Raw genomic sequence first — 14504 nt, 5'->3', positions numbered from 1 at the left:
TGATTTTGAACGAGTTCACTACACCTAGTCCAGCACCAATTCTCGGCACCAGTGCCGAACTTCTAGCAGAATCAAATGGGAAATCACTTCGGCACCCATGTTTGTGCTAACGAAGTGCACTCGCCTGCGTGTGATTAATCATAAATTTAATCATGATTGAAGATTAATGATTAAGATTAATCAAAATCATTAATCATAATCACAAAAAAATCTCATTTAATCATTAATCATTAATCTTAATCACACTGTTTTTGCAATTTAATCATTAATCAGTAATCATAATCATAAGAAAAAAATATTAATCAATCATTAATCATTCATCACCAAAAATGATTCATCATATAACATATATGATCCAATTTAAATTGGTTCAAATGCTGTTCTAAATAATTTAATTTTTGATTCTGTTTTTCAAAAATCTCCCGGACAGAGTAACTTTTTACTTTTGAAACTCCAAAAACATGTTAAACAATGAATATATTTTAACCATTTTCAGTTTTTTTTTTGTGATTGATTAATCATGATTAATCATGATTTTTAATCAATGAGACATTTTTAATCATTAATCATAATCAATAATCACAGATAAAACCAATTTTAATCATTAATCATAATCTTTAATCATCCTAAAAATCAAATTAATCATAATCAATAATCACCAAAATTGGAATTTTAATCATCAATGATTAATCATGATTAAAATTTTTGTTAATCATGAACGCTCTTGAGGTGCCGGGAATTGGCGCGGGTGCCCAAGTAGTTCGAAACCCTAGGTGAATTAATCACAAGAGTGGTACAAATACCAAAGAAGGACATTAACTTGACAATTCTTGAAAAATTAGCTAATCAGGATCTACTTACATTGAATCGCTTCCTCAGCTTATCACTCAACAGTGACACACAAAACTCCAGCAGCGTCACCGCCGACGAAGGCAGTCCAATAAAGTTAAAAGACCGCATCCGGGTGGGAATGCCATGCTGTATACTTTCGGCAACCTTTTTGATATCGACCAAGGACCAGAGTGCCATCAGCTTCAAGGACAACTGCCGCTCGTCAATGCACTGCACATAGCCGCAGATCTGCGCTTCCTCGTCATCGGCCAGCACCTCTTGCACCAGGAAATGTGCCCTAGCCAGCAGGGCCGAGTTCACCCGAGTCAGGTCCAGGTTGGCCGCTACCGAGAGTATCAGCTGCTGGCCGTTCTCGTCCCGCTGGGCGATCGGCACGATATATCCACCGTCGATGAGAGCCTCCAGTTCCGGGTCTTCGATATCACAGTTTCGGAACCACTTCGGGTAAGTCTGACGAATGGAGAGGTACTTCTCGAGCATCTCGCAGGACTGCGTTATGGAAAACTTCTTGGTTCGCAGGAATCGCAACAGGAACAGCGGATCCGTGCGGCACTTTTTGATGTGGGGGTTTTTGGCGATCCATTCTCGCATCTGCGCCAGGGCTTGCTCGCGAATTTTGTCATCCTCCCGTAGTTCGGCCTTGGCGATTTTGCGCAGTTTATCACTCAGCGTACATCGGTACGGTTCGTACTTGGAGGGGTTCTTACAGTTGCTGTACACAACACTGTCGACGTCCATTGTGGCTGGAATCTGCAACAGAAATGTTCAAGCGGTTGGTGATTTGTTTTCCAGATACCTGTATTTTTGTGACAAATTGCCTGCTCTGTGTGTGAGGATTTCATTATGATTGTTACCATATCGATTGATTCCCAGCTAAACTTTCCGCTACGTCTTTAGCGATCAATTATGACGCGTTTCACCCCGGGCGGAGAAATGTAATAGTTTTTTTTTTATTTTTTTTTTTATTTTTTTATTTTTTTTATCTGTATTAACGAGATTTTTAGCCCTAGGCTAGTTCATCTCGGGACCCACGCTTTACTTACCTTCCGAAGGAAGAACTCACATTTTGTGAGTTTGTCGGGAGTGGGATTCGATCCCAGGTCCTCGGCGTGATAGTCAAGTGTTCTAACCATCACACCAGGTCCGCTCCACATGTAATAGTATGATAACTATCACTTTATTACAATCAACGTTGAAAAATGATTGGAAGAGTTCATTGGTGAGGGCGTTCCTTAACATTTTTACTGATATCAATGCATACGAAATGCATATAAAAACTGAACATTATCTGAATAGTAACTGCAAACACATAGTTGTTCCATGCCATGCCAAGATCAAATGGCATGGAACATCAACGATTTGTTGTAAATTCAATAATTAACAGTATTATGATACAAATGACAATCTACAGAAATGAGACATGTTTCTCGAGTAGATGCCAGATATGTTTTTTGATACAAGTTTCAGAAAATTCTGGAGAACCGCTGATGCATTTGATAAAAAAAACGACAATATAACATCCCCAATGTATCCCACCATATTGCTCGGGTACCCATGTCCCATCTATATTTAACAGGCTGCTTATTTTGCCAACGAATTCTCGTGATGTGCCACTTATTACCAAGCGATATCTAAAGCGCGGTCTGGCGTAGACCAGATGGTGTTAATTCGATAGGCAATCGTATCGATCAGCAGGAGGCACCCAATTCGATCCATCCCACCGAGATTTTGCAGTGATATGGCGCGTGGTTGGTAAATACATCTGTGATGCACCTCCGCTCAACATGTGCCGACGAGCCATCAACGGGCAGAAAAGGTGGTAAGTTCATACCTACCACAGCGCGATAGAATTCGAACAAGGTTCGATATCATAAACAACATTATTTATAGACCGCTTCGACCGCCGGTATAGTGTGCGTGATTAAAAATGTAGAATTTTGAAAGCAATTTTCATTAAGAGGTGTTACATGCTACGCAACTGCGCATAGGATGCTAATAACCGGAAACGGTTTACCCGGCCTGTTCCTAATGCGAAACAAGTTTCATTTTCTATGGATCCACTTCAGAAGCTTTCAAAACATTTGTGTCACTCCCGATTAACAAGTTGTAGTGAGCGGATGCAGGATAAGTCTATACATAAGCTGATTTTTCGAAAGTGAGTTAGAGAGTCCAATCTAATAGTTACACTATTTGACCCAAATTGACAAATTATTGTTAACAGCTTGTGTATGTGTATTTGTCCGATGCCAGTTGTTCGTGTAAGGTTTCTTACATAACGGAAAGTTTTGTCCCAGGGTTGACTTTTTAGTTTTTTTTTTAAATTAAAGTTCATCACATGTCCCATAAACTTTGTGGACCTCCGCTTCTCAGCATGTGTTGCAAAAATTAATCTGAATTTGGTCACCGTTATGGATTCGCTATACCGAGAAGAATGTAGCTGGGACCATCCAGCTTGAATTGAACTAAATTCCTTATTACGCATTTTGGAACGGAAGAGTAAATCATACACACACTTGAGTGCATCCCAGCTAAGAAACAGCGGTTTAATCCAGTTGAACAGCTTGCAGGCAAATATCTTTAATTCAAACTATTTGTTTCAACACTCTTGACTTGAAATTCAACTCACTTGAAAGACCTGTTCGACGTTTCTTCATATGGAACAGAGACTGAACTAGCTAGTATGATATTTTCTTTTAAAACAGTGTGGATACAACTCGATTCTGTTTGCTCTGATTCCTTAGCTTGTCATACCGAAAAGATGAAGCAGCCTAGGGCTGAAAATCTCTATAATATAGTAATAATAATAATGATAGCTTGACATACGAAGTATTGTTGGGATGAGTTGTTTGATTTGAATTCAATTTTAAACGTATTTCCTTAAGTGGTTCCTTAATTTTTACAAATGAACCGTAAATGTTACCGATCGTACGGTGTTTTTTTTTATAAACTTACGATGATTTTATGCGTGCGATTGAACTCACGACCTTCTGATCGGGAAGCACACTTGCTACCACTGTACAGTGGTCTACGAATCAGATTTACGAGGAAAGATGCATTCAGCGCCTTCAAATGACTTTTTAGACTAATATGGTCTTTTACAAAGTTGTTCCTAATAATAAGGCCCTCTTTCGACTTTGATAAGAAACTTGTATGTATGTATGTATTTATGTATGTATTTATGTATGTATTTATGTATGTATTTATGTATGTATTTATGTATGTATGTATGTATGTATGTACACTCAGAAATAAAAGTATACACTTAGACCTGTTCACTTTGAAACTTTTGTTCTCCGATTCTCCATGACACATCAAATTATCAATCCACATACAAAACCAAGTCTTCAGTCCAAAATTGAGCCAAATTGATAAAGATTTAAAGGTGTATCAAATCGATTTTGTGTTTTTTTAGCCGTTTTCACAGAAATTTACTCGAAAATCCACAAAATTGCTCCGAAAAGATGCCGGAGATACCGTTAGGATATAGTTAGAACAATACTCTACAACTTTGCCGAAGACACTACGGTGTTTAAATTGCGTATTTCGAAGTTATTCAACAATTTTAGTTAAAAAATCAAGAAAAAACACGATATTTTTACGATTTTACATATAAAAGTCATGTAATTTTACATTATTTTACGTGACTAAATTAATTAGCGATTACTCCTTTGTGTAACGAACATTTCGTCCATACACCGTTTTTGTGTAGGAATTCGTTTTCATTGACTAATTATCAAAAATATGTCACGTTGATACTAAAAATCGCAGAGTTACCAGCACGAATTAAAACAAAGTTACCCATGATTAAGACGTCATGCCATCGTATTCTAATGTCTTTTGATTTAGGTATCAGAAATGGTGCAGATGGTAAGGCTCGAGCCTGCGGATCAGAAGGTCCCAGGTTCAAGCTCAAATACATGATAAACTTTTTTTTCTTTCTTTGTAGCAGTTAGGATGATGAATCTGCCATGACTTACACGCGATCTCCCAAATAATGATGATCGGGACCTGCCAATTAGGCCCATTCCGGGACTAGCTAGATATTTAGTTTATACTTTATAGTTATAGTTATAGTTTATACAATAAAACGTGTCGACGAGATCAGCTGGGCGAAATATTGAGCATCTGTTTGATAATGATCAATTTAGCTAAAACAATTCAATACGATGTTGGAACTGCTTCTGGATGCAACATTTTACAGACAACAATGCTGTGATGCCAAATTGCAAAGAGGTGCAGTGCGTAGTTTCATTAACTTATAGCTGGATCGAGACGCAAAAAAATCCTATTCCAGGACTCGAACCATGAATCTTCGAATCGACAATCTCATGCTCAACCATCTGCACCAAATTTAAACTGATGCAGATGAGATAAAGAAGTGTAATGACGTTTAAATCATGGGTAACTTTGTTTTATTTTGTGCTGGCAACTCTGTACAATTTTTAGTATCAACGTGACAAACTTTTGATAATTAGTCAATGAAAACGTATTTCTACACTAAAATGATGTATGGACGAAATGTTCGTAACACATAGGAGCAATAGCTCATTAAATTAGTTACGTAAAACAATGTAAAATTACATGACTTTTACATGGAAAATCGTAAAAATATTGTATTTTTTCGTGATTTTTTAACGAAAATTGTTGAATAACTTTGAAATACGCAATTTAAACACCGTAGTGTCTTCGGCAAAGTTGTAGAGTATTGTTCCAACTATATTTTAACGGTATTTTCGGTACCTTTTTGGTGCAATTTTCTGGATATTGAAGTACATTTTCGTGAAAATGCTCGAAAAAAACACAAAATCGATTTGATACACCTCTAAACCTTTATCAATTTGGCTCATTTTTGGACTGAAGCCTTGTTTTTGAATGTGGATTGATAATTTGATGTGACACGGGTAGGTCAATAAAAGTGAACAGGTCTAGGGAATTACTATTATTTATGCATTTTGTATCCGCATCTCTCTCACTCCCTTTCTATTTTCATGCTATCTGCCGTTTAGCCTGGGTTGAAGAGAAGTGTTTCGTCAACCCAGGCGAAGCACCAGATAGCATGAAAACAGAAAGAGAGTGAGAGAGATGTGGATACAAAATGCATAAATAATAGTAATTCCGTGTATACTTTTATTTCCGAGTGTAAGAAACTTGAAACCAAAAAGATAGAGCGATAAAACGATTTGTTCTAGTCACCCTATGAAAACTATGGGTAAATGCTCTAAATTTGGTCAAAACAGTTTAAACGCTTTGTCTTTTTTGACCAAATTTCTCATCAAAGTCGTCAAAGAACCACTTTTAGAACTTTCAAAAACGCACAATTTCGTGCGCGGAGAATATCTGTTATTCTGAATCACTTTAACTGAGCTTTATTCCGGATCTGGGCCATCCTGTGGGAAACGTTGACCAGCGGACACAGGTGTAACAGCGGACAACACCGAAAGAACCGAGAAAACTACCGGAAATACTTTCGGTAACACGTGATGGAGAACGAGAGCTATACGTTTTACATGCTTTATTGTCGAACGGCTAACATAGACTAAAAACTAATGCAAAAATGTCTTCCACGAACGCCCTGACAAGAGCTCAGAACGTCACACAACAGTTCATGGATAGAGTGACCAGTTGAAGATATCGCATAGTCTCTACAATTTCAACTGTATGAGAATCGAATACCGTCTACCCCTGTTGGTTTGAACGACACCTCATGCAAACCAACCAACGGGGTTCATCTTTTGATTTCAACTTCTAGTAACCCCATGGACATCAAAAAACACACTGATGGTAACCCTTTATGCTGTTTTGTTTTGATTCTGCGTTCAGTTTTACCCCGTTCCCAGAGCAGAATGACGTTTGAACCATTTTTAGTTTGAACGATGTGCAGATTAGCGAGGACCAAATTAAAAAGTGTTCAGATTAGATGCGGTCAAACCAACGAGGGTACAAGGGTAGAATTAACCAAAATCATGCCGAATAGTTTCGCCCTTTTTATAGAGTGATGAAGGCATACAACTAAAAATAGAAAAAAAAAATCTTCAAAAAATCGGACAATGCAGACATGGTGATCGAAATCAAACAAATATAGAAATCATTCTAAAACATTTAAGTGAAACATATGTGCAATTGTACCTTTTCAAATGGCGCAACCTGTAGCACTATCCCGTGCAAAATATCCGATTATTTATTTTACCAATCAGCGCAGTGGAAATTCTGCAAAATCGACTCTTTGTGCCAATGGATTTCCGTTCTTTCCAGGCCAAGTTATATTTTTAGATCAATTTGATACGTAGGACGCTCAAATAGATTCGCGCCTTATGACGTCTCTAGTTCGCACATGTCTAGCCTGATCGTCAATTAGAGACAATAATGACGCTTCTGTCTCATGATTTGTCGTATGCCAATCATAGATAACGCACAATTGTGACTAGGTCGGCTTATGGCTAGCTACCGAATCAGGTGATAAATTATTCATCATCGATTTCCGCGCGCAAAAATGAAGCAAGACGTTTCAGCAGCTTTGTCGTCGACGGCGGTAATTAACACTATCGGCTACTTATTTTCACCGCGCACATTATTCCCCAGATTTATGGCGTGAAATGACTATGAGACGGTACGGTACGGCAGAGAATTTGTGGCCGACCATCCACTGGTGGCCGCAAATATTCTCCCTCGTTAAAGTCCCTATGTGGCAAACACCGTTTTATGGTGCGTTGAAATGTGAGACGAATTGACAATGCATTTTGGAGGAGAAAAATATTGGTGTTTCTAGAAGATTGTCGAGGCGTGTGTGAGCGCGAAAAATTTACGATTTGGCGATTGCGGATCGGTTTCGTTTTTGATGTATGGTTGTGGAATGATTGACGTTGCGGCGCAGTACAAGTGGAAAATAGTTAAAATGTGTTATTGAATCCAGCTATGGCTGAATCATCATTTAGCGATCGGACAAAGTTTGCTTAATGTTCAACAAGCACTTCTAGAATTATTAACTTTGTGGTAGGGTAAATAGGTATAATATGCCCCCCCTAAGGAAAAATGGAAATATCTTTGCACTCATCACCGTATTTTACTCAATCAATGCATTTATTTATTGACCAAAGTGTTAGCTTTAATCCGATAATAACCTTTTGCACGATATAACAGCGTTTATTCCGTAATAACGTGTTTTCTAAAATCAACAAAATCATAAACTCACAAAAGCGTCGGGGCGAAACGCCCCAGCTACGGTATAATATGATCCGCAACAACGCGAAATGGGAAAAAATAAATTCAATATCTCTGCTCGGAGTGGATGGATTCGAATGAATTTTTGACACAAACTGCAAAAATCTCTACAGTTTCAGATAAGGAGGGTGTCATGCGCTGCACGATGCTGGAAATCAGTGTATTGGGCCAGTTTTACCCCGCACTCTCTCTTGTTCACCTTTTTGGAAGAATCCTGGAGTGCAAAATAAATTTAATTCGTGTTTGTGTAAAAACTTCCCTAGTATCTAAAATATAACTGGTTTGGCTCACCGCACGGCCTTAAAAATTGTATTAACTTCACATAACCCCGACATCCCCTATTTCTTTAAACTTTTTCATGTATTTTCACCCGGAGTGGAACGCAATCGATAAGAGCAGGACCATTCTTATGTCAAATAGCCGATAATATGGAAGTTTTTACATAAATACGAGTTAAATAAGTCATTTACTTTGCACGCCAGTCGGGAATAGATGAGGATTTTCTCAAAAAGGTGAGAAAGAGAGAGAGCGGGGTAAAACGAGCTCAATACACTAATTTCCAGCATCGTGCGGCGAATGACACTCTCCTTATCTGAAACTATAGAGATTTTTGCAGTTTGTGTCAAAAATTCATTCGAATCCATTCACTCCGAGCAGAGATATTGTATTTATTCGCGTTTTATACCTATTTTTTCCCGCTGTGCACCGGGTTAGTATGCCCCTCTGTAGCGGGGCATTACGCTCCATAAAAACGGGGTTATATGACCCTACCGAGTGAATCCAAGCCGGACAAACGTCAAATATCGGAACTGAGGTCAGCTGATGGAATGCATTGGTTGTGAGCCATATTATCCAGCTGACGATGGGGCATATTACCCGTTTGAGTGTGACTATGAAAAAACTTATTAATTACAAAATTTAATTACAATATTCTTATTTTAAGTGCAGAGGTAAGTTATTTTACTACATAATTTAGTGAACAACAGCTTATTTCATTGGTTTTGCTTCATTGGCGCGTGCTAGCGCCTTATTTAACCACATCGATAATTACAACAAATGTGTGTGTTTTCAATTTAAGGTTGTATATTTATTTTGAAGGGTACAATAACCACAAAATTGACATAGTAGACTAGTCTCATGAATATGAAGCCTTATACAATGATTTTATCCATTCACTATTTCAAATTCCCTGGAAATTGAAGGGGGGCGTTTTGCCCCGTGGGGGCGCATTATACCTGTTTACCCTAAGTACAAAGAGACTTTATATTCTAGCAGGTGGAATTTCTATTTATTACACAAAAAATCTGTAATGGAACCCACCTACCTTAAAGGTCATGACCATGTAGAGGGTGACGGGTTAGATTCCCGGACTATTCAGGAACTTTTCGTAAAGGAAATAAGTTTGACTTCCTTGGGCACAGAATATCTTCGCCAATTAGTCTTTCTTCAGTTTTGTTGAAGACTATGGAAAAGGTTTTGAAGGATTTTATCAATTTTTCTTACATAAAAGAGCATCCCCTATCAGACTTCCAGTTTGCTTATCAATCTGGTAAGTCAACGGTTACGGCACTTCATTCGCTAGTAACAAAGGTGGAAAAAACGTTTTCAGCAAAAGAAATAGCTCTATGCGCCTTTTTAGACATAGAAGGAGCATTAGATAATGCCTCCTATTCATCTATGAAGCGTGCCATGGAGAACAAAAATTTCGACGAATGTATCATACATTGGATTTATACTGTGCTTGCAAAAAGAGAAATCACCTCTGAGCTGGGAAGTTCTTCTATAACAGTAAGGGCAACGAAAGGTTGCCCTCTAGGAGCAGTCCTCTCACCACTAATGTGGTCCTTAGTTGTAGACGATCTTCTAAGAAGCTTGAAGGAAAAAGGTTTCGAAGTTGTGGGCTTTGCAGACCATATAGTCATAATAGTGAGAGGAAAGTATGACGAAACTGTTTCGGAGAGAATGCAAAGGGCGTAAAATTATACACATTCATGGTGTATTAAGGAGGGCCTTAGCATCAACCCGTCAAAAGTCGTAAATGTCCCTTTCACTAGGAGAAGGAAGATCAACCTAAAAGCTTTTAGGCTTGGAGGGATACAAATGCATCCTAGTGATCGAGTCAAATACTTAGGTTTGATACTGGATGCTAAACTGAACTGGAATGCTCAAATTGAGTCCGTGATCGGTAAGGCAACAAGTGCGTTCTGGTTATGCTCCAAAACTATTGGCAGGAAGTGGGGCTTGAAACCAAAAATGATAATGTGGATTTATACTGCCATAATCCGTCCAAAAGTGACGTATGCTTCGTTTGTCTGGTGACCAAAAACAAAAGAGGCTACCACGCAATCAAAGCTTGCGAAAATTCGACGTCTTGCGTCCATTGCTGTTACAGGAGCGATGCGAAGCACTCCATCAAAAGCTTTAGATGCGATTCTCAATCTGCTACCTTTGCACGAGTACGTACAATTAGAAGCAGAAAAGGAATTGCTAAGACTTGAACGAGTTGAAAAGTTTATGCCAGGTGATCTTGTAGGTCACCTGAGCATTTCACAATACTTCCAAAATAGGCCAGTAATGAAAATGATTAAAGACTGGATGAAACCTGTGGAGAACCATGATGTTCCTTACAAGTTGCACGAAACAACTCGTGCAGATTGGGAAGTCGGAGGTCCCACTGTTCGTCAAGGGTCAATCAAATTCTTTACAGATGGCTCAAAAGTTGGAATAAAAACGGGAGCAGGAATCTACGGCCCTGGAATACAAATATCAGTGGCGATGGGACACTATCCTAGGGTGTTTCAAGCAGAGATTCTTGCTATTTTGAAATGCACAAATATCTGCCTTGAGAGAAAATACAGATATGCAAATATTTGTATTTTCTCAGATAGTCAAGCTGTACTAAGAGCATTGTGCGCCTACAAATGTACTTCAAAGCTTGTCTGGGAATGCATTCTTTCACTGCGCAGGCTGTGTCAAGGGAATTCAGTAAACTTATACTGGGTTCCAGGTCACTGTGGCATTGAAGGAAATGAAATGGCAGACGAGCTTGCTAAAAGTGGTTCCAATTTACAGTTTGCTGGCCCAGAACCATTCTGTGGTATATCAAACTGTACAATTAAAATGGACCTGAAACGCTGGGCTGAGCAGAGGGTGATATCCAATTGGATGGACGTCAAAAATTGCAATCAGTCAAAACGATTTATAACACCAAATGCTTATAAAACCAAAAAGCTCTTAGAGCTCAACAAGAGAGCTCTATGTACATAACTGGACACTGCCCGAGCAGGTGTCGTTTCTGTGATACGGAACGTGAAACCTCGGAACATCTGCTTTGCAGTTGTGGTGCTTTATACACGCGCAGGCAAAGATTTCTAAATAGTGGTTGCTTGCAACCCAGTGAGATCTGGTCTGCAAAACCTGGGAAGGTCTTGGAGTTTATCAATTCCATTGCACCTGACTGGGAGACGACGCGTCGTGGCAGTAGCTGATTACTTGACACATGGTAGTTAGCTGGCTAGATGCGAATATCAAAACGGGACATGCCACAAAAGTTCAGCCTATTGGACGCAGTGGCTTAATTTCCCCAACAGGGGAGGAAAAAAAATCTTCGCCACGATATACACATCATTAGCAGAGGAAGCTCTCAGTTAATAACTGTGGAAGTACTCATAGAACGCTAAGCTTAGAAGCAGGGTTTCTCCCAGTGGGAACGTTACGCCAAGAAGAAGAAGAAGAAGAACATACTTTCAAAATGGTCTTGTTGGACCGGAGCTATATGAGCCATGACTGGGAAATTTCCATAGACAGTCTTTTAAGGGTTTCTCAAGGCAAGCCCGTGCGCAAGGGGGGGGTTGGGTTACCTCAGTTTCATATAGGGTAGCGAGCCACTTGGGCAGTGGCCGGCATTTTGGGCACTCTTTGCTATAACTCAGTTTATTCCAAACCAATTGACTTGCAATTTTGTACACGGCTAGATACTAGCCGTATCTCACCGTATTCCAAAAATTGTGTCAATTGGTTCAAAATTGGCTGAGTTACAGCAGAAAAGTGCCCAAAATAGGACCCCTGCTGAGATGGTTCCACTTCCCTACTAGGCGCCCCTCCACTTTTTACCGAAAATGCCATTACTCAACGTCTCGTATAGTAACCGCTTGTGGGATGTTTTAGTAAAACATAAAACTTTTTTTGACAATTCTTCTATGGGTGCTTATTGAAAACCTGTACGTATTATAAGGAAAATTGAGTATTTTCGGCAGTTTCGTTCTCTTCGTCAGGCGGGGTTCTTTAAAAGCTGTTGATCTCAAAGTTTGCCTCAAATCTTCCTAACGAAGCTGAATTATGTAACCGAATTTTAGTAAATTTGGCCGACAAAACCCCGAAGACGAAGAAAACAAACCAGCCGATAATACCCATCGTCACCCTATAAGGAACTACAAGCAAAACTGTCCTAAAACCATTTTGAGATTTTTCTAGTTATTCCTGCACGGATTCTTATGAAGGATCCTCTCGTTTTTTTTAAAGAGATTTATATTAAGAAAATCCCTTCGGAAAGCTGAGGGAGTACCCTTCAAGGGTTTGGCCAAATAGCTAAAAGTGATTATTTCGTGTGTTATGTATTGTGTTTGAGAGGCCCCCGCCGAATCTGTTCCTGGTGTTCCGGAGCGGCTATATCAGTTGATACATACTTCAGTTACTTCAGTCAATATTTTCTGTCTCATTCTCTCGAAGTCATGAAGATTGATACGTCACTCGGCAAGTTTTGGTGGCAATCCAGAAATGTCCACGATGACACTCCCGTGGAACCTGTGCTAGATGTTCCGGGGTGGCCACATTAGATGATATAGATTTCTGTCTATCGTTTCTGACTCAGTCATTCGAAATCATGAAGCTTGATATGTCGCACGGCATGTTTAGGTTAAAAAACCAGAAGTATCCCCCCCGCGGAACCTGTCACGGGGATTTGGATGGGTCAACTTATTCAAATCTGGTTACCGCATTTGTTTTTCACACTTCGCAACAAAACTATCGCTGAAAATCGACGGTTCAAACACAATATCACACGACATAATTACTTCTAGCCATTTTGGCAACCCGCTGATCCTAGTACAATCCGGAACATCCCCGGTATAGTTCCGGATATTGCATGGCCACTTGAGTATAATAAACTAGCACCAATTTATGATCGATGGAGGGTGACTTCAAAAAAAATCGGATGAAAATTGACGGATGAAATGCCGGCATTTTGAAAATGTTACCGAGGGTCGGGTATGTGAAGGTTAATATTCTCCAATAATTACTGAGAGAAGCTTACAGCATGTAATTCCCCCAGAAATTTTTACAAATATTTTTTAAGAATTCCTCCAAGAATCCTTTTAAAAAATCTTTCTAGAATTGTTCTAGCAATTTCTACAGTAAATCAAGAGGTTCTAGAGGTCTAGAAATTCCCCTAACAATACTCTGGAAATACTATCAAAGACTGCTCGTGGAATTTCTTCAGAAGGTTTTCAAATTTGCTTTGAAATTTCTTTAGAAAATTCCCCAAAAATCCACACTGAATTTTTTTTTTAAAGATTCATTCTGGGACTTCTCCCAATAATTTCAACAGGGATTCTTTCATAGATTCCTGCAGCGATTTTACCAGGCATATCTCGTAGAATCCTTTGGAAGATTCCTAGGGGCCGTCCATATACCACGTGGACAGAAAATTCATGGTTTTTGACCACCTCCCCCCTCCCCGTGGACAAGCGTGGACTTTTCATTGACCCCCACCCCCCTCCCCCAATGTCCACGTGGACTTCCGAAAAAAAACGATTTTTTTTATATTCCTAAAATAAACGGAAAATTTATTTTGAAGTTTTTTTTTAATAATGTTTTCTTTTTTCTTCGTAAACATTGCCTAAAATACCAATAATTAACTACTTTATGAATAACAAATATTTTATAGAGTTATATAAAATACAAACAACATCAAAAAATAAAAAAAAATACAGGAAGAAAACTTTTTGAGTGACTTCATTTTAAAGACTTTCTCAAAGAGGAACAAAATAGGTAGCTACAAGTTTTCAACATTGTTTTTAATTGAGCTAAATGTTTGGACATTTGACGAACCCCTACCCCCCTCTCCGTGGACAAGCGTGGACTTTTCTTGAACCCCCTCCCCTCTCCAAGTTGTCCACGTGGTATATGGACGGCCCCCTACGAGAAACTTACAGAATCACTAGATATGCTCCGAAGACTTCTCCAGTGAATCTATTCTTACTGTGATGTAGTTGTAGACTACCGCACTGCCGTGTGCAGTATAGTTGTCCCATTTTCTATGAGAATCCCTATTAACATGGGACAACTATGCCGTACACGGCAGCACATGGCTTCGTGTTTTTTCAGAAATCTCTGAATAGGTTCCTCCAGACATGGCTGCAAGAGCTTATCTGATA

General features: G+C 39.1%; 1 protein-coding gene across 1 annotated transcript in view; it reads right to left on the bottom strand.

The window, feature by feature from the left end:
- Positions 1 to 14504, bottom strand: part of LOC109413982 (clavesin-1) — a 65676-nt gene that overhangs the window by 21230 nt on the left and 29942 nt on the right. Inside the window, exon 2 of the mRNA XM_019687712.3 lies at positions 862 to 1602. Within this exon, the coding sequence (XP_019543257.2) occupies positions 862 to 1590 (729 nt within the window). The 5' untranslated portion in view covers positions 1591 to 1602. The remainder of the gene's footprint in view (positions 1 to 861; positions 1603 to 14504) is intronic.

Source organism: Aedes albopictus, chromosome 2, assembly GCF_035046485.1.
Source record: "Aedes albopictus strain Foshan chromosome 2, AalbF5, whole genome shotgun sequence".
In the NCBI taxonomy this organism is placed as follows: Eukaryota; Metazoa; Arthropoda; class Insecta; order Diptera; family Culicidae; genus Aedes; species Aedes albopictus.
The sequence above is the reverse complement of the archived record's forward strand: the minus strand, read 5'-3'. Positions and strand labels throughout refer to the sequence as shown.